Here is a 20,715-nt window from a genome sequence, read left to right on the forward strand (position 1 = left end):
CTTTCACCGCAAATAATGTGCAACCGGAGGGGATCAAATGCTCCCAGGGGCCAAAAATACGCAGGTTCGTCAACCAATGTTCATCTGTAAATAAAGCCTGAAGGTTTTCCATCACTGGTTTGCTCTGTGACGTACTCTTTCCATTGTGAAATCTACAAAATTTTCCACCACCGAACCATATTTTCAAAGAAATACCCAATATGCGTCATCTTGCAACTAGTTTTGAATTGAATTTGTAAACAAGAGGCGAGCCTAACATAAAATAACAAATGAAAGTATACCGACCGAATCACTAGCTGATCGAAAAGGTAAAAAATGCACCAAACACACTGAAAAACGCCCTGGCCACAGCACATGCGTACCTGCTCATTTAACCCTAAACCATTTTGACCTTCATGCATCACCGGTTACTTTCTATATGACAAAGGAAAACAAGGTGGGAATTCCACGCGAGCAAAACCTTTTTGTAACAGAAATACAAATACTTGGTATGGCTCTCAGAAAAAAAACATAAAAACAGGTCTACAGCGCTATTCGGGCCTACCAAATCCAAACACAGGCGATTTCACAACATTTTTTAAAATTTAATTAAAAACAAACAATAAAAAGAATTCCATGCATTGGTTTACGTCCGCTTATTCCATCAAAACTTTTGGTTCTGCATTCGACGCGGTCTATTGATTTGAAACGCATACAAATTTAAAGCTGATCGCAATGCAAACGCAAATAAAATGCAAATATAATTTTCGGCAGCGCTGCTTGTTCATAGGACCGATACGTCATATTTTAACTTCAACAACCAACGCCAAGTCAAGGAAAAAACGATTATTTAAAAGTGAAGTATACATGCCACCTTTTATGCAAAAATTTGAAGACGTCACAAAAAGCCTCAGCTTGCTTAAAACTTGTTTCCACAAAACCATGGATGTTTCAAGAGATCGTCGGCGTATGGACGGCGACTCTCTTCAACAAATATACGGGCCAGGAAATCCTATATAAATAGAAACAGGCTAAATGGTAGCAAAGCGGAAAATAAACCAGCTATGTATGGTGGAACCTGTATATTGAGCATAAAGATATGCTCGCGATGATTTTGCGTCGTGTTTACACCATATTACATGCGATTTTATTTTTTTTAATAATTTTGCGGAATGTTTTTTATTAACTACAGATTTTGTTTAATTATTGTGAATTAATTGCGTCTATTAGTAAGCTTCCCAGCGCTGACGATCCACACTAAGACTTTTAACGCTTTGAAATATGTTTCATTGTTCAACTGGATATTAAATTTGTTGCTGTTGTACCTTATTTGAATGTAAGTTTGGCAACATCGTTAGTGACGTTTGTGTCATGTCAAAGATTGCCCCACATATTTGTGGTTTGAGTTTGGGCAAACGTTATGTAAATCAGTGACCACAATGTTATTTACCTTAACAGTAGATGAGGCAGTGGGCGGAAGTTGGGGTTTGGTTGGCTGCGTGGCAATTTTGACAAGGGCAGTCATTGGTTCCAACTCGTTCCAAGGTGGTCTTGTAGTTAGCATTTCAACAACCGTACACGCCAGGCTCCTGCATAGAGTTAAACTGGTTTGAACCGGATAGTAAACAAGTTGTCACGTGATTGTGAAGCTACTCATAGTTTTAACTTCACATTGTGTACACATAATCGAATATATATCGAAGCTAACGATATTTGAAAAAAAATACAGCACAATGTTGCCTTAATTGGGGCCTGAAGCTTACCAGACGTCTGTTTTTCTTCCAGACCTACTTCCATTTATCAACTCCGGGCTCATCCAGTACGGAGTTCCTGTTTGAATACCAACGCGATGTTTAATATTCGCGACAGCAAACATACAAAAAATTCTTACCGATGCTAGTTTGACCAGAGAGGGTGACGGTTGTGTGGGAACGTTTGGCAATTCCAAAATCCCCTGAGCAAAAATGTGAAAGTTGATTATTGTTTTGCATATTTTAGATAGTTTGAATCATTTGTTTGAACGCCTTGTTAGACACGATCGGAGTTTTTTTTTTATTAAATTAGCTAATAGTGATTGTCAGGCAATGCACGTTGTTTAGACATCAGTGCAGCTGCTCACTGGATGGATTTGTCAGCTAGCTAACTAACCAACTCCGTTCTGTACCAAAAAAACACTGGCAGATCACTGATCACTATTGGTTGATCCGTTTCTATGCAGTAATATTTCCATTGCAAAATTAGACACATGTCATAGTGTTCAACCAGGCGTTCTAAACTAACGACAAAAAAATATATTCAACCATTATAAAACTCTTCAGAAATCTTACCGAGTTTGACATTCCCACAAATATCACAAAGAACGTTGGCGGCCTTAATATCCCTATGTACGATGTTATTGGCATGCAGGTAGATCAGTCCCTCTGTAATTTGTCGGGCGTATTTGCAAGAAACTGTTTCCGTAATAGCTCCGTACGAATTGATTTCGTCCCTCACCGAGCCCTGGTTAAAAAAATTGCAAAGGTAAAGAATGAAATTTAACAAAACGCACTATTTAACGTGTTTGCATAAGTTTATAATACGTATTATGGGCGTGACGCTCTTCAGGTTGGTTTTACCAAAAGTTAACACAACAAAAACGAAAAGTAACAGGCATTTGGGTATTTTAAAAATCAGGCAAATAAAATAAGTAAAAAAATGTTGACACAATTTTGGAAAGTGATCATTTTTCAAATTAAACAAGGCGTGATTAAACAAACCAACGTTTTATCGAGATAATTACCCCTGGCATGTACTCCATAAATATCGAAAGTGTGTTGGAATCTTTCGAACAGCCGTAATAATGTACTATCCGCTCGTGGTTCAAGGTCCTCAGGAGGTCTATCTCTGTCTGCAGAGCGCTGATTTTATCCTTCAAAAAAACATGCCGAAAGCTTCACCTACGCGTTCTATTACAAGCTGGCGAGTTACGAAAGCATGCAATGCACATTCTTCGAACATACAATTTCCATACATTTCGTAAATAGAGTGCTTGTTTTTAGATTCCTGTACTATTGGCGTGCAATTGCACAAATATAATTGTACCTTTGATGCATTAACACTGCCAGGGTGTGTTTCAACTTGCTTCACCGCCAGTTTTCGTCCTGTGTCTGCATCGTACGCGAGATAAACCTTTCCGAATCCACCTTCACCAAGCACCCTGTCCTTTCGCCAATTTACAGGCGCTTTTGCGGCTTCAGAGAATAACATTTACAAATTAAAAACAGTTTAAAAAATTTACCAAAAAGCGCCAATAAGGATTTCCCCCTAAAAACGGCAATTCCAAATCACCATATCCTAGTTTAAATTGTATATGCTACAAGCATTGAATGTAGCGGTAAAAAAGCTGCAAAAGCATCCATGGGCTGACGTAAAATGCAATAATATGAAACGTTATGGTCGTCGTTAAACATGCGCATAAAAAAAAATTCTTTGTTAAAATCATAGCCGTTCCCTCTTAAAGTTGTAACAGGCGAGATATTAAGATGATTTTAGGGATTACTTGTCGTACCAAGTCTTTAATTTCCATTAACGGACGACGAGACTTCCATTTTTAGTTTGTTTTTACCCGGTTTTGCCAACATATCCACTTTCGCTGAACTGGGCATCGGTTTGTGTGAGTCTTCAATATTTTGCTGATACGCTATTTTTCCTTGTTGTTCGCCAGTAGACGACGAAGCTCTATGCCGAACATTACCTACGACATCCTGGCGATCCCTGTAGGGGCCCCGTAAAAATTCTTCCACTTTGACTTTAGCCTGCAAAACATTAAGGTTCAGTTTGGTGTAAACAGTTTAAAGTTCCAATAAGCGACATGTCTCCAAAAATCCACTGTTACCAAGTATTAGACGCTTGTGTCTTATCGCCCAAAATCGGCATAACTCACCTTTGTTACCATACTTCGTTCCTTCGCACAGTACACCAAACTTGGCGTTGCCGATGCGGAACGTCCTTGGAACTCACATTGCAATTCGTTTCCAAATAAAATTCTTTTAAAACTTTCGACCAAGTGTTTTTGCCAAATGACCACGCGAATCTCCACCAAATACTTGGGATTTTTTGCAGCGAAAGATTTAATAGCGTCCCGAATCAGAGGGGCAGATACATCGACACTTACACCAAGAGCACCTTAATAAACAGCAGAGGCGTGAATCAATAATCAAAACGAAAGCACTACTTTTGGGCTAGTATAAAATAACAGCGGTGATGTCTAAACTGGAAATAACCTGTTCCGATTGCTGGTAAAGAAAGACTGCTCAGTTTCCGTTTATCTGCTTCTTGAAATACTTCATACAAAAGTTGTTGCAACTGATCCTGATTGGAAGGTACAGCGATGTGAAAAATGTTGGAACAGCTGAGAAAGCCACCGGAAGTGACGCGAAATTTCCCATTCAAAACCTTAGTCAGGGAATAGCACTCGTCTTTGATTCTTTTCCCGCCTTTTTTCAAAATTGCTTTGGCAACCTGACCTAATTCGAAACATTGGCTTAGTGGAATTTAAAAAAAAAGCAGTTTCCCACATTTAGAACCCTTACCAGCGAATGAAAAAGAAGTGTCAGATGGATTGACTATCGCATGGCTGTTTTCTGAAGTTATGTCGCCTTGCTTAACTATTACTTTCACATTTCCAAAACTTGGAACAGATTGTGGTGCTGCTGTTGGTTGCCTAAGAACCGCACCAACATACGAGCTTGGCCCGGGCTGATTATGCTGTGCCTGTAAATACAAAAAAAATATTTTAGATCTTTCCCCAGCTTTATAAACACGCTACTTTGGACACATATTTAGATTTGCTTAGTGCAAATGGTTCTGCACCTTTTGTAATTCGGACTTTGACAAATGAACAAGAGAATCAAGGAAGCTTTGGAGAATCCGTTGGTCAGATATTTCCACTAAATCAACCTTGAAAAATAGCATGGTTTAAGCATTGAGGACGAAATTAAAAAATGACGACACCTACCCGCTTGATATTGGTAGTTGTTTTAGCTTTGAAATACTGTGCAACGGCCCCTACAATCACAGGAGCACAAATTTCCGGTTTGCCCCCATTAACTCCACAACTTATGCATGGAAATGCGATCGACTTCACATCATGCTTATCAGCAATTTCCAAGCTTTTAGTTGTAGCGCTATGAAGAATAAAGGCCGCGTTTTTGTCGGAAGTCATGTTCCATCTGCAAAAAATAAAAATGTTGCATTTTTTTATCTGCTTTACAGTGGACTTTTGCTTACTGAGGTCCAACGGCGTGAATGATGCTTTTACAAGGTAAGTTTCCAGAGGATGTCATTACAGCCATACCGGGTTGAATAACTTGTTCATTATAAATTTTATCCATTTCCCTTTGAATTGATCCACCACCTTACGAGATACGAATAAAATCAAATGGATAAACAAAAAACATTTCAGTTTGCATTTTTATGTAGCTCACAAATTTTTTAGTAAAAAAGCGTAATAATCCATATAAATGGCTTTAAAAAACTTTTGTAAACAAGGGCAAAACAATACTAGAGATTAACTCCCTAGTTTTTTGCAGTAGAATTCGACTACATAGAGATGCATACTAAAAAAAATCCCAAGTTTTTTGCCTTAGAATTCCACTAGCACCCGAAAAATCCCTTAGAGAAAGTAGAGGCGAAGGCAAAAAATATATTAGAATTTTAAAAATATACTACAAACAAATATGAAATTTGTAATTGTTTTAAATCTGTTTACAAACCTTTCTGTAATATACTTCCAGAAACTCCTCTCTTCCGTAATTTCAGATCACAGTTAGACGCGTTCACGATTGCGTCACAACGATGCTCAGTGATGTCATTCCTCACCACGCGTACAGTGACGTCAGAATAATTGAATAACAAATGTTCATCCAATATCGCAAACTGTGATTGCTATTTAAAAATGGGTGTTAAAGTTGTCTGGATGCGGATCAAGTCACAATCTGAACGTTTGTCTATGTTGTTTAACATTAGTTCGTAATAAAAGACAGTTCAACATAACGCAACAAGAGTACTATATTTTTTGAGGATTTTGAATTCAATTCATTATCCTATTAATGTACCTTATCTGAAATTACTTTGCTTGCGTCGTTCTGGTGTATGGAACATTCAGTAACCGACTCAACTTGACGCAGAATTTTTTTACCACTTTCGGTCGCCAGATGTCGGAGATCGGATTCGGACAGTTGTTGAACTTCTGTACACAGTTGTTGAGCCATCTCAGTGATAAAGTGCTTTGCTACGAAAATAAAATTTTAATATTGTTATTAATGCTTAAATAACATATATTCTAAGGAAAATCTAGCAAGGACGTAAGCTTTAACATCAATACAGAGTTTTCTATACCTCTAGTGACTACACCATCGTCGTTTCCAACCAAATCGATTCCACTATTGTTTTGCTCCATTTTAATGTTTACAAATATTGTGCCACAGCTGCTATCATTCGGAGCAAACTTTATAAACCATTTTGCAAGATGTGGTTCCATTGCAATCGATTCTTTGTACGATTTTGTTTGTTGAACTCGGTGTAATAAGTGGGACGTCGATGCTTTCGACTGCCGCGCTAAACCTTTCTGTATGAATTCAAACTTTCCATTTGTCGATGTTATTAATGGACCAAATGACACGGACAACTTAAATCAGTGGATCTTAACCTTTCTATAATCACGGAATACTTTTGTAAAATCGTCATGTCAGTGCACTCTTACAAAAAAATATGGATGTGGGGTGATAGGGAGGCAAGATACCAAACTTTAAATGCCAATACACAAAAATTAAGAAGACTGCCTTCTACCAATCTTAAATCACAGTTCAAAGTTTTGTAGTATGGGGTCACTTAACTTGTTTCGGTTAAATCAAGCAAGTACCTTTAAAGTAGCGAAGACATCGTCAATGCATGCCTTATTACATGTGATGGTAACATTGCCTGGTTTCATGTCATTCCACCTGAACAAACAAAACAAAAAATAGAAACAAGACCATCAACGACAAAATCATACCGTAGTCCCAATTGCAGGTTTACACAATTTTAGAAGAAATGTTTGTGTACATTTATTGCAATACTATACACACCTTACGTATACTGGAACAAAACCATAGGTGGTTATTTCCATTTCAATCATATCACAATCATCTCTGTCCCAACACATTTCAGATCGTAAAGCTCTTAATTCCTCTGAATCAAAACTATTGGTTTTACTGTCAAACTGAGCCAGAAATTGTTTAATTCTTTTTGTACACAACACTTCAAAATCCTTGAAGTCTTTGTGTTGAAGATCCTATTAAACAAATTGCACAGATTGCTATGTTTCTATAAATATGCACTGCAGTGAAATAATGCTCAAATAAACATGTATATTTAAGCACACCAAAGTCTAAATAATTAGCAAAGAAAGTTTTGACCAATAAATCAACCTTTAGATTGCTCTCCACCTTGGGCGATTTAAAAGAATATAACTCTGCCAATAAAATTATACTGATTGTTAAGATAGCAGTGTTAAACACAATTTTTTACCATGTTTCTGATGAGTGTACATTTTACAGCATCAAATGTGGAAGATCCCCCAGCACTGTATGCTGGCTTTTTAATGATTTCAATTTTGACACTTTTAATGAGGCTGACCAACTGCTTATAAACTGCTGGTGACAGCCTTACAAAATCCAGTACCAAAGAGGCTGATGGCATTATTTCAAAGGAATGATCATTTGGAAGCTCTGTCAAAAAATACCTTGTGTGCAATGCATCAAAAAAGTTACTGTAAACAGTTGCACAATAACATAAATGATACCTTATGTCTTGGGTATCAAACTCTTTTAGAGATGTTGTCACTATTTACCCACTTAGATTTACACAGACCAAGTAACTTTACAAATCATCATACAATTAACATATTCATTTAGTTTTTATTTGTTACACTGCATTAAATGTACTCTTGTGATATCATTACAAGGCCAATGTGTTCAACTTTTAAGATAGTTACTATAAGTTTGTTGTTCTTTAGCCATAATGCAGGCCAAAATGTACGTGATGCAGACCACAGAATAGTGTTTAGCTGGCCTGATTCGTTCTGCCAGTGCCAGTTAAAAACACATGTTTTAGAAAATACTAAGAAAAATCTTAAACAAGGTGGCACATTAGTTACAGAACAAATCCCATGCAACTAAGTTGAATTTATCTGTCTAAACAGAGAGATTATAAGCAATCAATGGCAAGATTAATGTTTAACTAAAAGCACACAGCAGCAAACACACTTACCACTTCGTACAATGTTTAGCTTACTGTATTCACTGGACAACTGTACAACTTGATTGGAAAGTTTGTGTGAATCATCATAATCAATTTCTGTCAAATCATGGTCACTGCTTCCAGCTGAACCTGCATAGATAATGATGTTACCTTTCTCTTTGCTCACTTTGTTAAAATAGTGTAAAAAATAATGTTGTGGCAAACAATGTAAAAATAAAACATATTAAAGAGTATACTAAACTGCTACCATATTCCATATGATCATGGAAAAATATAAATAAATGCAAGAGTTACAACAAATCATCCAAGTTTGATAATTCGAAAAGTTAGTCAAATATTTTGCGAGATGATGTACTAAGAAAAGTGGTTTTAAAACTTAGCATCATACTTTTAAGCTTGGACTGGTGAACTTTAATTTTCTGGCATGGTAAGATATCCAATGGAACTTCATAATGAAGAACACTTTTAAACTTGAAATCAAGCAGTTCAATTTTACCTACTGCTCTTTCAGTCTCTATTCAACACAAAACATGTAAAACAAATATTAAACTTTTGTTATTTTCTAGTACATTGACACTTTTTAAGGAAGATGAAGGAAGAGTGTGAGTAACTTATAACAGATACAACTTACAATATAACAAAAATTCTAACACTTAATACTTCGATAATTTGAGAGGTACACAAGTGCGGTCCCATCATTTTTCATTTCAACATGAGTAACTTCACATCTGATTATGGGCTCAACTTCATGTCTGATGGTAGAGGAAGTAACATCAGATGGCAAGTTGGTTAACTTGATGCAGTCACTCTGACAAAAGTTCCTTGTCTGAAACAACAATGGGTTTAAATAAAAGGCAAAGACAGAAAAAAAAAACTTACTTTAAGTTGTTTTCCATTAAACCAATTCTGTGAAATTAAACTTTTGACTGCATCTGCAAACAAAAAACACCATGTTAAAGCGTATAAGCTCTGTTTCAGGTACAACATCCACTTGCCGGCATTATGACCATACATTACTCTACATACATCAGAAACACATTTAGTCACATTTGGACTTGACTTGATTTGTGATTCTCCATTTAAATCTTTCAAATACTGTTTAATAACTTCTGTGGTATGACCTTCAACTCCCTTAAACAGAAAATCAACATTTTGAACACGACAAAATGTCTATATCTACAGGAAAAAAGCTTCCCAAAAAAGCTAATTCCAACAAACGGTAGTCATGTAACCTTTTAAAAAAAACTATCATGAAACTTACTTTAATAAAAAATCCTTTCTCATTTCTTGGAGGGACATGCTTTTCACAAACATTCCAGTTTCTGTGAAATACCTTTTCTAGTATGCCCATAATAAAATTTTGTTCTGTATAAATCAAACAAAGGATTAAAATAATTCAAAGAAATTGACAAAGAATGTATACCCTCTGTCAACAGTTTGTTTATGAGAAATCCATCTGATATTTTTATGACTCTAATGTAATCATTAAAAACCATCCTTACAATTGTCTGGATTTCTTTTTCTGGGATTTTCTTCCACCCATGGGTATTCAGAAGGTTAAATCTTGAAAAATAATTTTTTATTTTATTAATGATAGTTACTGCATTCAAAATTTATTTTTTCAGATTCAACTCATGATCTGTCATGAGTTGGTATTTAGTTGTATAACATTTGCATTTCAGCATTTGCACACATAAAGTTACAAGCATTATAACAAAAGTCAAAAGATTGCAATAAAAAATAAAAAAATTCTTTATAGCAAGTGAGATCAGGGTTACCTTAAAATAAGTATTTTTCTTCGCAATTAAGCATTGTTAAATCACATTTACTATATATTCCCCAATCACATATTAGCAGAAAATTTAATATTAGGTCATGTTTGGTCAAAAATTAGATACAGAAAATGTAAGTTTATCAGTAATCCCAAAGTTTAGAATGTTAACTTTATCAACATGGAACCACAACCAAATGAATGATGCAGTCTGCCACCCAATCATTTAAAAAATGAAAATTCATTGTGCCGGCTATCAATGATAAAATTAACAGTAAATAATTAACAAAAAAAGGGCTGAATGGTTAACAGTCCAAGTAACTTTTATGCTGCAAACTTAAAATGTATGAACATTCTTTGCCTGGAGCATTAAATGCTTAAACTAAGTGAGAAAAGAATAGACTATTTTGTACATCATGGAAAGGAATGTCCAGTTATTTTTTCTTACCCAGTTTGTTCCTCAAAGATCCATTCTTCACCTAGTAGCAAATCATTCCAACATTTTGAAAGGCCTTTAACATTTGCTTTGGAATTGGATGCCATCTGAACGAAACTATTTAAAAATATGGACAGATGTTTACCCTACTTGATTAAACCGGGGTTGTTTATTTTGCCTAAATTGCGCACATAAACAATATAGTGATGAATATAGCTAAAAAACGTATTGAACAGGCTTTATAAGTTGAGGTTGCGTCACAACGCGTACGAAATCAAAGAGAAACCTGTTCGCAAAAAGAGGAACAATTTCTTCCAACACAACAATGTTTTGTTTTCTCCTAGGGAGTTCCCCTGTTCTGCATGAGTACACATTAATTTTTTACGGGGTCCTTCCGAAATGTACTCGTGCAATTGAGCTCCGTGATATATAATGAATCAAAGAAAATATACGACGTCTGTTCAGGAACTAGTACGAAACTTGGAGAATGTTTTTAGCGTAAGTATTTCTTGTGTTTTTGTTGACCCGCCTGGCAGTTTTTTGTGCAAAAGCAAATGGTTTAATTTGAACAGGTCCAACAACCTTTTCATCTAAACCTAAAATACTTTAGAGCCAAACTTCGGCATCCGGAGCATATAGCAAGGAGGGTCTGATTTCACGAATTGATGATGTAATGTTTAAGCAACGAGGAGATTGGATCAATTTGCAGCAAGTAAACATTTGTTGATAATTCTTCTTGACTTTTTTGCTTGGGTTTGTTTTCTGTGGAATTTTGTGAATAAATAAAATTGATTTTTATTTAAAGTACCATACTGTTCAGTGTTAAACCTTACTGATTAAATTTTTTTATTGTTGTTTTGTACAGCCACCACTATCTCCACTGGAAGAACTGGAACTAATTGATGAGCTTGGGCTATACCTACAAGAGCAGAAGCATGAATATGTACGATACAGAATATTTGAGGCAATGTTTTCAATGGCACGAGAGACTGCTCTTGAATACAGGTACATTATTGGTGTTTAAATGTGATTATGTTGCATGACATTTTTTGGTCAGAATACATCATATCAATGCAACAGAACTGTAGTTTTATAACTAAAAATATAACACCAACTTCATTTTTTTCTAAAAAATAAATTGACCTGCAATTGTGCAAATGTGCGTTGTCCCTAACAACCTAAATTTGCCTGGCTCAAATAGTGTTCCTTACCCTTTATTGTTAATATTCATCATGTTTGAAGGAAAGAAATTTTATGCAAACTTGTTTCTTTGGCAATTGTATCAAAGTCATCTGCAACCTTGGAATGTGCAGCCTTGTGGATGAAGGTAAATCACATATAGGTCCTAACAAAACAAGCCTTTATTAAATATGCATATGTTTTGTTTAAATAGAGCACGGAAAAGTCTCATGTCATTCATTTGGTGTTATCTCTTGTAACGGACTACTGCATACTGCAGCAAGATGGTGATGCTGACCTGAAGGCCTGTATTGATATCAGTCCACGTTTTTGTTGTGTGTTTATGATTGCCCTCACCTCACATTACACAATGATGTACACTTTTACATGCAGAAATGCATCAACTGTATATTAATACCCATTGTTTACAGGCAAACAGAGAAAGGCAAGAATGCTGGGGATGTTCCAGATGAATGTGGCAACTGGCCTGGTATTGTTCTGCTTGACATTGTTCAACACTGGATATTAAAAGATCCTACTATATGTTATTGTACTGCTACTCAGGTAAAAATGTCACAATTTTTGTCGACTGACATATGCAGTAATTCTTCCTAAATCATTTTTTTTGTGTGTGTTGTGGTTTATATGTAAATGCAGTTCTAAATTATTAATATTTTGCAGATGGACAAGTTGTGGAGAACAGTGATAAAAGCTACACAGTCTCTTCCAGACAGTCTGACCCTTACTCCTTTAGAAGGCCTCGCTGGGTGGTGCGTAAAATCACCCTTTGCCCCGATGTCACTTCTTGCACAAAAAAGTACCGGGGAAAACCTTACATACACAGAACTACACTCAAGACTGCACTATGGATTTCTAAAAACACTTCTTGCCTCCAAGCCAGCTCTCAAGGTAAGTGTGAAATGCTTGTGGTACATTGGTAAATATCAGTGTGCCACAATTTGAATGCAATTTCTTATTACAAACTTGATTTAGGCCATAGCCAAAGGATCAGTTTTGGGAAACCCTGATTTGCAACTGTGGAGCAAAAAACATGCTCATGCATTGGTGGGTGATCTGATGTCCCTGTGCAGTCACTCAGATGCCACTCCTATTTCAGGATCACCGGATGAGCTTGCAGTTGACCGATTTTCACAGATTAGTCAAATTGCAATGCAAACTAGGGTGTTAAACTGCACTAAAGGTTGGTACATGTGTAATATGCACAACTTTTTTAATTTCGCGAAATGTATTTCAGATCAGTTCCAAAGCTTATCTGACCCTTTGCCCAAAACAAGGTTACAACATTTTATTAAACAATCCAGTACACTTTAACATCTTGTGACATTTTAGATTACTAGAAATAGTTGCATATGGCCCAAATAGAAGATCTTCGATAGATGAGACTCCAATGGAAATATCTACTAACTACTGACCGAATGAAAACTGTTACATTCAAAGACATGCACTGCCTGTGTGATGAACATCACTAATAATTTGTACTACAACCAGGCCAAGAGCAGTGAACTCCACCAACCGGGCCAAAAGCAGTGAACATGAAGTGAATTGATTTTGTCATCAATACAATGCGTTGGTACCGTGCTTCTGGTCAAAACGGTCTAAACTTTCTTGCATCTCTCATAGTTTTGATTTTTTGTTTATCTTCCTCAAACTTTTTTCGCAGTTCGGCAATTTCTAAAATAAATTTTTGGACATTACTTGTCAAATATAATTGATCAATAACAACATCTTACTTTCTCGTTTGGATTCACGAATTTGATATGTGTACACATTCAAAAGCTCCTGCAAAGAGGAAAGACATGTATTTTAAAATAAATCTTATAAAGTGTCTGATTTTACAAATCAATAAACAAACAAACCCTTTCTTTTCTCTTCTTTTTCTCTTTTGCTTTAATTTTTATTTCCCTACTTTCTGATCGACCAAAACCAGGGTTGCGACCTCTTTTTGTCACTTTAACCCAACCTTCATCATCAGGAACACCTTCGTTCTCAATTTCTTTTTGTTCTTCCTAATATTTAAACAAATCTAATTAAAAAAAATGGAGTAACAAATTTACCCCTACTAAATGTTTTTATTCTCAATGGTTAGGTCCCCTAATCAAAATCCAATTTTGAACATACTCGCATTGAACAACAAAAGCCATTTTTTGATTGCGATTATGTACCTCTTCAGTTTTTGCATCAAATGAGAGCATATACTTGTCCACTTCAGCTTGAAGCTTTTGGGGATCAGGCCAGGATCTTACATACTCCAAACACCATTCTGGTTTCCACATACAAAAGATTAGTTCCAAATTACTACATTCATGAATAAACAGTATGGTGCACGATAATTATCCAGAAAGGGTATTGTTCAAAGTCTGCAATCCCCACAGAAAAAATCTGCTGTGCAAATTACAAACTTTCCAATCTGAATACATAATCTTTATAGTTTTTATTGCATTTCTTTTTATTGGTGTTTGTTAGCATTGTAGTTTCTAACATGTATACACAAAATACACACGATTTAACTTTACATCTGTTTGATATAAGACACTAACTTTTGACGCCAGTTTGTACTTCTTTGCCTGGAGTACACAGCAGGTGTGGTTCCACTGATTCACATTTCTTGAAAGCTTTTTCAATTGAGTTTTCAGACTCATAGCTAATGTACGCAACATGGAACCCAGTGGTTAGTGGTGTAGGAAAATGTTTAGTTGCATCGGTGCTTTTTCTTTCAATGGGTCCTGGGCTTTTTTGAATGTGAAGTGCAGCTATCTTCCCACAATCACCAAAAAGTCTTCGCAAACACTTCTAAGCAATAAAAAATATATAAATTGAGTAAGCTGCAGACAGATGGCCACTGTTTCGACCTAAAAGGTCACATCAGTACAGCTGGTGTGACTATCAGACGGCTTTGCTGACCAAACGGCCAAGCAAAGACTTCCACTTTGTGGTGACTATACAATCACCATCATCCATTTGGCACCAAACTAGGGGCAACCTTACGGAGAAAACAAGGTGGAAACACAATGGCCAAGCAAAGCTCAACCAATAGTGCCGTCAGGCCCCGTGTCACAATAATCATATGATAAGCAAAGTTTTTGGCTTCACTTTGCTTATCATATGAAAAATAAATATTTTATTAACCCTTTGTAGTATCATGACAATTTAAGCAACATGATAAATTTACTTATTGTTCAAGAATTGTTTACACATGTATGGTACCTCGTCACAGTACGGTGGAATGTTCAGAACCAGCAAGGTGGAATTTGGATTCACGTCTTCATTTTGTTGCTTTCTTACTTTGTGCTGCTTTAGGTAGAGTGAGTGCCCTTGACTACAATTGCTATCAAACTTAATTTTCAAAGCGGATACTTTATCTTTCATTATAAAGTTTTTGCACGAAGAAGGTTCGAAAGTATGTGCACGAAAACATGAACAACAAATACACGTGGGCATTCAGCTCATCCGGTTTAAGATGTCATACAATATGTTTCAATATTCTATGTTTTCGTAGTGATCATTTTCTTAATATAAATTGTGTACAATTGTAGTTTATGAAGATCACACAGAAAACAATTATGCATGTTTTTGCGACTTTTGCATATACAGTGCATAAACGAGGTCTGTGTAGGTTTTGCAACAACACACAAAGAAATCAACACGTAACAACAGTTTTATTGCTTTCGAATGAAATTTTCGACATTTTTTTGGAAAGGTATTGCTTCAATAAAAATCATGATACTGCTTACGAAACACAAGTTTGTGGATAAATACCTTCAGAATGGATAAAACCAATGATGCATAACATAGTGTCACGTGATTTTAATTGACAGCTGTAGTCATAACAACTGAAAGCCGGAGGAATAAATTTTTTATGCTCAAAAAGTTTTCTGTACTGCACGAATATGGCCTCACTATTGGCAATTATAGATATCTAATACTAAATCAGAGATAACTAATCATTGACGTTACAATGTTGCAGGTTGCAAGTAAAGTTTGGCTGTAAATGCATTGCTTTAGATATGAATTCTTGAATAAAACGCGTGTAGCTCAGCGATAAACCTTTACTTGGTCGAAATTTCTAAGTTAAGGCAAAGCAAAAATTGTCTAGGAATATAATTACGAAACGCCAAAAACGAAAATGAATGTTTAGGCAATGAAAACACGTCGGAAATAACAGATTCTTGGCTTGAATAAAACCTACCATTATAGTTTTATGGTACAAATTTGTGGATTGCTTATTTATGTTTTGATTCTTCTGTATATCATTTTGCAGAATTTAAAATGCTTTAACAGACTGTTGTTCATAAAGGTTTTTATTTTTTAACTATGGCTACTGTGCAGCATGCCAACTTTATTCAATATGGCCGAAGAACTGGCAAACCAAAGTCTGCTCCAAATCGGCGAGGTAGTCAATTTGTTATATTTCATTTGGTCCTATATTGTAAACTTTTATTTTGTTGCTTAATATTTGATGCTTTTTTTGTGATTAACTCCTTTCTGAGTTGTGTATAATTGTCACACACATCAAATGGCAATTTATTTCGCTGAAATACCTTCGCACAAAAAAAGTAGATTGAAATGCCATTTTAGATTTCATTTGGTTGAAACCTTTTTTTCCATACCTTACAGCAAAAACTAATTACAGTTTGATTTTTGATTTTCACGTAGCCTAATTAGTTTTGTGTTTTGATTTTAGGGACACATGAACCAAATCAAACAGCAGAGCAACCACCCGAATTAAGTGTGTCTGGGATTGCAAACCTCAGACAGGTATTTCATGTCAAGTATTTCCAAGGGATTTCCAGCTTAAAATTCAGTACTTTGACGCAGGTTAAAGTACTGCCAAAAAATGAATGGGAAAGGATACAGTTGAGTCTGCATTCAAAAGAAAGAGAAATGGAAAATTTGCGCCGGGCTCATGCAGAGCGGGAAGCACTTCATGCACAGTCACAAGATGTGGTGAAACACTGGTCAAACACAATTGCAGTGAGCTAATGTTACTTATTTTAAAACACATATTTTGGCAAATCAATCAAAGTTGTCAAAATGGTTTACGATTTTGCAATGCTAGAATATAGATGAATATTTGATCTCGTAAAACTTGTCAAAATATTATTTATTTTCATATCCAAGTGCTATTGGCGTTTTGTAGGTATTTCCATGGTTGACAGTTTTATAAATGGAACTAACTTAAAACTATGTGACAAAACCTTAACTCCAACATAAAAAATTAATAAACAAGTTGTTCTTTGCAGGGACAAAGACAAAAAAAGCTTGAAGCAAGAAAATTAAGAGAAGAGAAAGAAGAAGAAAGCAGAGTTCAATTGGATATTGATGAGGCAAAATTTCAAGCTGCCAAACGACGAGATGCAATTGACAAGGCAAAAACTATTCAGTACTTCCAAACTGACCGGATTAAAGGATTTCATGTAAGTTAATAGATTGTAAAAAATGAGTTCTTTTTGTATATATGGCGTGATAAAAAGTTCACTGTTTGTAAAGAAATCATTCTTACATCTTTCTTTATAACCAGCTGTTTTGATTTTATAGGGGGCCCTTTTGCTAACAGAAGTCCTTAAGGAAAGGGATGCTCAAATCGAACTGAAGAAACAGAAAGAAGCTCTCAGTGTCGGGCAAGATACAGAACTAGTAAAGTTGTACAGGTAAACTCTATTTGAGACTATTGAAGTGTTTTTTGTGTTACATTTTTGATTATAAATATATAAAAATTGTGGTTCTTCTAAGCAAGTTTGTAATTATTTTAGAAAGCAATTTGAGGAAGGAGTTATCGAAGACCAAATAAAAGCAAAACAAAGATATGAAGAGCGGAAAAAGGTGGCTGAATATCAGCAAATGCAGTAAGTTAAACCTTAAATTTGCAATCCCCAGATGTTGTTTCACAATGCCAATACATTTTTGACCAGTAAACTCCAGCAAAATTGTGTGAAAACATAATTTTTTGTCATTTGGATAATGCTAAATTTTATACCACTTAATGCTGGTCAATTTGTTATGTCATGCTTATGAGTATCACAAAACACAGAATTAAAGAACACAATGAGGTCTATGAAAAAGAACAAGAAGAAGACAAAAAGGAAGGAGAGGAGCTTCAAAAGTTAGCCAAACTTCATGAGTGGGAACAGCAAAAACTTGAGGAAATTAAACGAAAAGAGAAAATGGCCATCATGCAATCACACAAAGAACACAAAAATAACAAGTGAGTCAACTGATCAATTTACTAACAAAAAAGAATAATTTTTGGTTTTCTTCATTGATAAGTCCGCCATTGATGTTAGCATGTGGTTATTTGCAGCTGCTAATTAGTTGCATTTAACACGATCTACTTGTGACCAGAATGATTGCACTGTCTTATTTGTCCGGTAGGGCTGCAATTCGTGCATTGGAGCAACAACAAGAAGAGGAAGAAGATGAAGAAATCCGTTTGTTTGCTTCTGCCAAGAAAAGAATGCTTAAACTAAGAAAGGAAAAGGAAGCCCAGCTGTTTAAGTAAGTTCACCGTGGCAAAAAAACTCACCATCTTTTTATCATGTAGTATTCATACTTTGTGTTCTGTAGGTTATATATTAAAAAAGCTTTTCTTTATTCTTTCAATAGATATCTTACTCTGCAAGTGGGGAAAATATATTAAACATTTTTTATATCCAAGCTTGGGCATTTTACCTGAAGTTAAAACTATGCCTAACTATTGCTTTATAAGCCCTGACACTATGCAGCTATCTGAACATTCCATGGTGTTATTTGTTTCCTTGCAACTCCCAGGGAAATTCAGACCCACAAAGATGAGATGATCAACCACCTCGCAGGCCAGTTGAAACAGAAAGTTGATGACGAGGATAGTCGAATTATCAAAGCTCAAAAAGAAGCAGAGGATAAATTGCAGAAAGAAGTCGCTCAGAAACAGGACAAGCTGAAGAAGGATTTGGCCTCCATTGCTGACCACAGGAATGAACAGGTTAATGATGAATGTGTTAGGTGGACGCTTTTTAAGCATATCACTGCGACGCTTCTCAGGTTTCCAGCCTAGCCTTAATGTAACGTTTTTATGGGTTTAGTGGTTCTTAGCCTACCTATAGTACAGTAATCCGACCTTAATTCTACAATTTGTTTTTAGCTGGACTTGAAGGAGCGCAAAGAGCGAGAGGAGAGAAAGAAGGCATTCGAGATGCTTGAGATGAAGCTGGAGGCAGATCGCGTCTTCGCGCAGAAACAGGCGGAGCGACGAGCAATGGAGAAGGAAATTAACGGACAACTCCAAGGTACCGAAAAAGCCCTTGTCCCGTTGCTGTGTACACGAAAAATATTCACGAATACACCATTGCTCCCATGCTGTTCTATGGGAAGATGGTGTTTACATTTCTTGTGTATGTGCGTTCTGGCCAAAAGTTTGTCACAATCCAAAAGAAAAAAATAACACACTTAATATTACTTCAAAACAGTGACTTATCAACACATTGTTAATAGTAAAATTGGGAGGTATTATACTACTGTGATACGTTTTAGGTCATCACATGTCCCAGATTAATAAGAGGGCCGAAAAAGAACGAAAACAAAAGGAAGAAGAATTGAGTTACGACGATCAACTTATAAACATGTTGGCCATCGAAGAGGACCAGTTTCAACAATATGCCAATAAGGTTGCCTAACCGTATTCTATAGATCCACTAATTACAAACGTATTGAAAAGCGTAAATTTCTCATGTAACGTAGTTCAATAATCGTTTGTAACAAGTGGGTTATTTTTTGTTATAGGCCTACTATGCAAAAGTGTTTCCATGCTTTCGCATAGCAAGGCAGGATCGCCCCCATTGCGTAGTCCCTTTATATATACCGCAGCCAAGGCATTACCAGTGAACCTTGTAATTGACACACAATGTTTATTGTATAGGTTGGTGGGTAAACCGTATTAATCTATGCTGAAAACTCTGTTATCAAACCTAGAAAGTATTGATTGTCACTATTAAAGCCATTTTGTTCAGGTTATAACGAGGGCAAAAAATAGGAAGCAGAATCCATATCCACTTATCAAAGCTGCACAAGCGGGCGCTGGAGGCGGAAGAGGTCCAACGTTCGATGGCAAAGGAGGCATCAAGCCAAGTTATCTAACAGCTGATGGGTAAGACTCGCAATACAATTCTCTCCACGCTATTACATAGTTTTTACCTGTTTACCGTGGGTTCGGCGTGCAGCAAACTGATGGTCAAGATTATGACGTTCCTTTTGCATATTTTACTCCGTTTAAATTTTTATCATAATGGTTATTCTTTTTCAACGCATTTGTGTATTTTCAGGTACGGTGTACAGCTTCCTAACTGTCAGCGTTCGTCCACGCAAAGCATTAAATCCAAGAGTGATCACGGCGAGGCTGCCAAAGCCAAAAAGCGCCTCGGTTTTGTATGGTGAATATGTCATTTCACAAATCTTCGTTCGTAACATCCCTTCCGCACGCGTATTTTTGCTAATAAAATAATAGTATCTTTGTATTCTGGTTTGAAGTAGGTTTTGACAACAGATTTTTCACGATTTCCAATGAGGTCACTTTGTTGAACAGAAATAAACGTTGGTTTCGGTTTGTGAGACAAACGACCCACAGACTGCTAGAAGCACATGGTTATGCGCTGTTTACATGCGACGCGAGTTCAGTGGCATTCAAAAAATTTAGTGATGGTTTGCATTCGAAATGTGTAAGCAAGATTGCCATGCAAATTAATTGGTTTGCAATTTTATGAAGATGTTTTTACGGAACTCCAGAATGCCATCATTGCGCGGGAATAGAAAAATGACGGATGCGTTCGTATTGCTTACAACAGTTCCAGCTAAACTTCTGTTTCAGTCAGTCACAATGAACCAATTTACACAGTGCTATAAATCACATTATTACCAACCGCAGTTCATATGCAATACGCCAATTGCCCATTTTGTTGCAAGTCAATCACATAGAAAGCGCAAAGTCATGGCCCAAGCATGTATTTAATCACTGATAATTCAAAAACAATTCAACAAGTGAAAACAAATGATAGCCTACGTCATAACGGAAACGTGCCAG

At 36.1% G+C, this 20,715-nt stretch overlaps 4 protein-coding genes across 5 annotated transcripts; 2 read left to right on the forward strand and 2 right to left on the reverse strand.

The window, feature by feature from the left end:
• Window positions 1-251: 251 nt before the first annotated feature.
• LOC145913206 (uncharacterized) lies at window positions 252-10,640 on the reverse strand. 2 transcript variants are annotated; one of them, XM_083000780.1, is made up of 28 exons: window positions 10,479-10,640; window positions 9,683-9,822; window positions 9,521-9,624; window positions 9,255-9,390; window positions 9,139-9,191; window positions 8,920-9,085; window positions 8,648-8,773; window positions 8,269-8,388; window positions 7,528-7,727; window positions 7,086-7,291; window positions 6,881-6,959; window positions 6,358-6,586; window positions 6,075-6,250; window positions 5,733-5,904; window positions 5,248-5,374; window positions 4,976-5,189; window positions 4,831-4,917; window positions 4,551-4,731; window positions 4,242-4,484; window positions 3,902-4,143; window positions 3,584-3,773; window positions 3,061-3,209; window positions 2,759-2,887; window positions 2,307-2,478; window positions 1,871-1,933; window positions 1,743-1,809; window positions 1,430-1,568; window positions 252-991 (listed from the first exon to the last, which is right to left on the reverse strand). In XM_083000780.1, the coding sequence occupies exons 1-28, from the start codon at window positions 10,571-10,573 to the stop codon at window positions 899-901; spliced, it is 4,098 nt and encodes a 1,365-aa protein (XP_082856906.1). In that variant the 5' UTR covers window positions 10,574-10,640; the 3' UTR covers window positions 252-898. The 2 variants fall into 2 exon arrangements, with proteins under 2 accessions (XP_082856906.1, XP_082856908.1); XM_083000782.1 differs by having other exon boundaries at window positions 9,762-9,822; window positions 10,479-10,557.
• Window positions 10,641-10,857: 217 nt separating this feature from the next.
• LOC145913414 (integrator complex subunit 15-like) lies at window positions 10,858-13,118 on the forward strand. The gene is made up of 10 exons (XM_083001064.1): window positions 10,858-10,964; window positions 11,077-11,178; window positions 11,332-11,471; window positions 11,709-11,793; window positions 11,860-12,020; window positions 12,077-12,209; window positions 12,327-12,554; window positions 12,639-12,846; window positions 12,901-12,940; window positions 12,996-13,118. Exons 1-10 carry the CDS (start codon window positions 10,899-10,901, stop codon window positions 13,075-13,077), a joined length of 1,245 nt encoding a protein of 414 aa, XP_082857190.1. The 5' UTR covers window positions 10,858-10,898; the 3' UTR covers window positions 13,078-13,118.
• Window positions 13,119-13,201: 83 nt separating this feature from the next.
• On the reverse strand, window positions 13,202-15,079 carry LOC145913415 (ribosomal RNA-processing protein 7 homolog A-like). The gene is made up of 6 exons (XM_083001065.1): window positions 14,871-15,079; window positions 14,204-14,456; window positions 13,829-13,926; window positions 13,523-13,672; window positions 13,397-13,445; window positions 13,202-13,337 (listed from the first exon to the last, which is right to left on the reverse strand). Exons 1-6 carry the CDS (start codon window positions 15,030-15,032, stop codon window positions 13,252-13,254), a joined length of 798 nt encoding a protein of 265 aa, XP_082857191.1. The 5' UTR covers window positions 15,033-15,079; the 3' UTR covers window positions 13,202-13,251.
• An 835-nt stretch (window positions 15,080-15,914) lies between these two features.
• Window positions 15,915-20,143, forward strand: LOC145913618 (cilia- and flagella- associated protein 210-like). Its single transcript, XM_083001341.1, has 13 exons — window positions 15,915-16,056; window positions 16,348-16,421; window positions 16,482-16,637; window positions 16,907-17,080; window positions 17,202-17,314; window positions 17,417-17,509; window positions 17,695-17,868; window positions 18,036-18,158; window positions 18,432-18,624; window positions 18,784-18,928; window positions 19,173-19,306; window positions 19,649-19,785; window positions 19,961-20,143. The coding sequence occupies exons 1-13, from the start codon at window positions 15,978-15,980 to the stop codon at window positions 20,070-20,072; spliced, it is 1,707 nt and encodes a 568-aa protein (XP_082857467.1). The 5' UTR covers window positions 15,915-15,977; the 3' UTR covers window positions 20,073-20,143.
• The last annotated feature ends 572 nt before the right edge of the window (window positions 20,144-20,715 follow it).

The sequence above is a fragment of the Ascidia mentula genome, chromosome 9 (genome assembly GCF_947561715.1).
Source record: "Ascidia mentula chromosome 9, kaAscMent1.1, whole genome shotgun sequence".
NCBI lineage: Eukaryota > Metazoa > Chordata > Ascidiacea > Phlebobranchia > Ascidiidae > Ascidia > Ascidia mentula.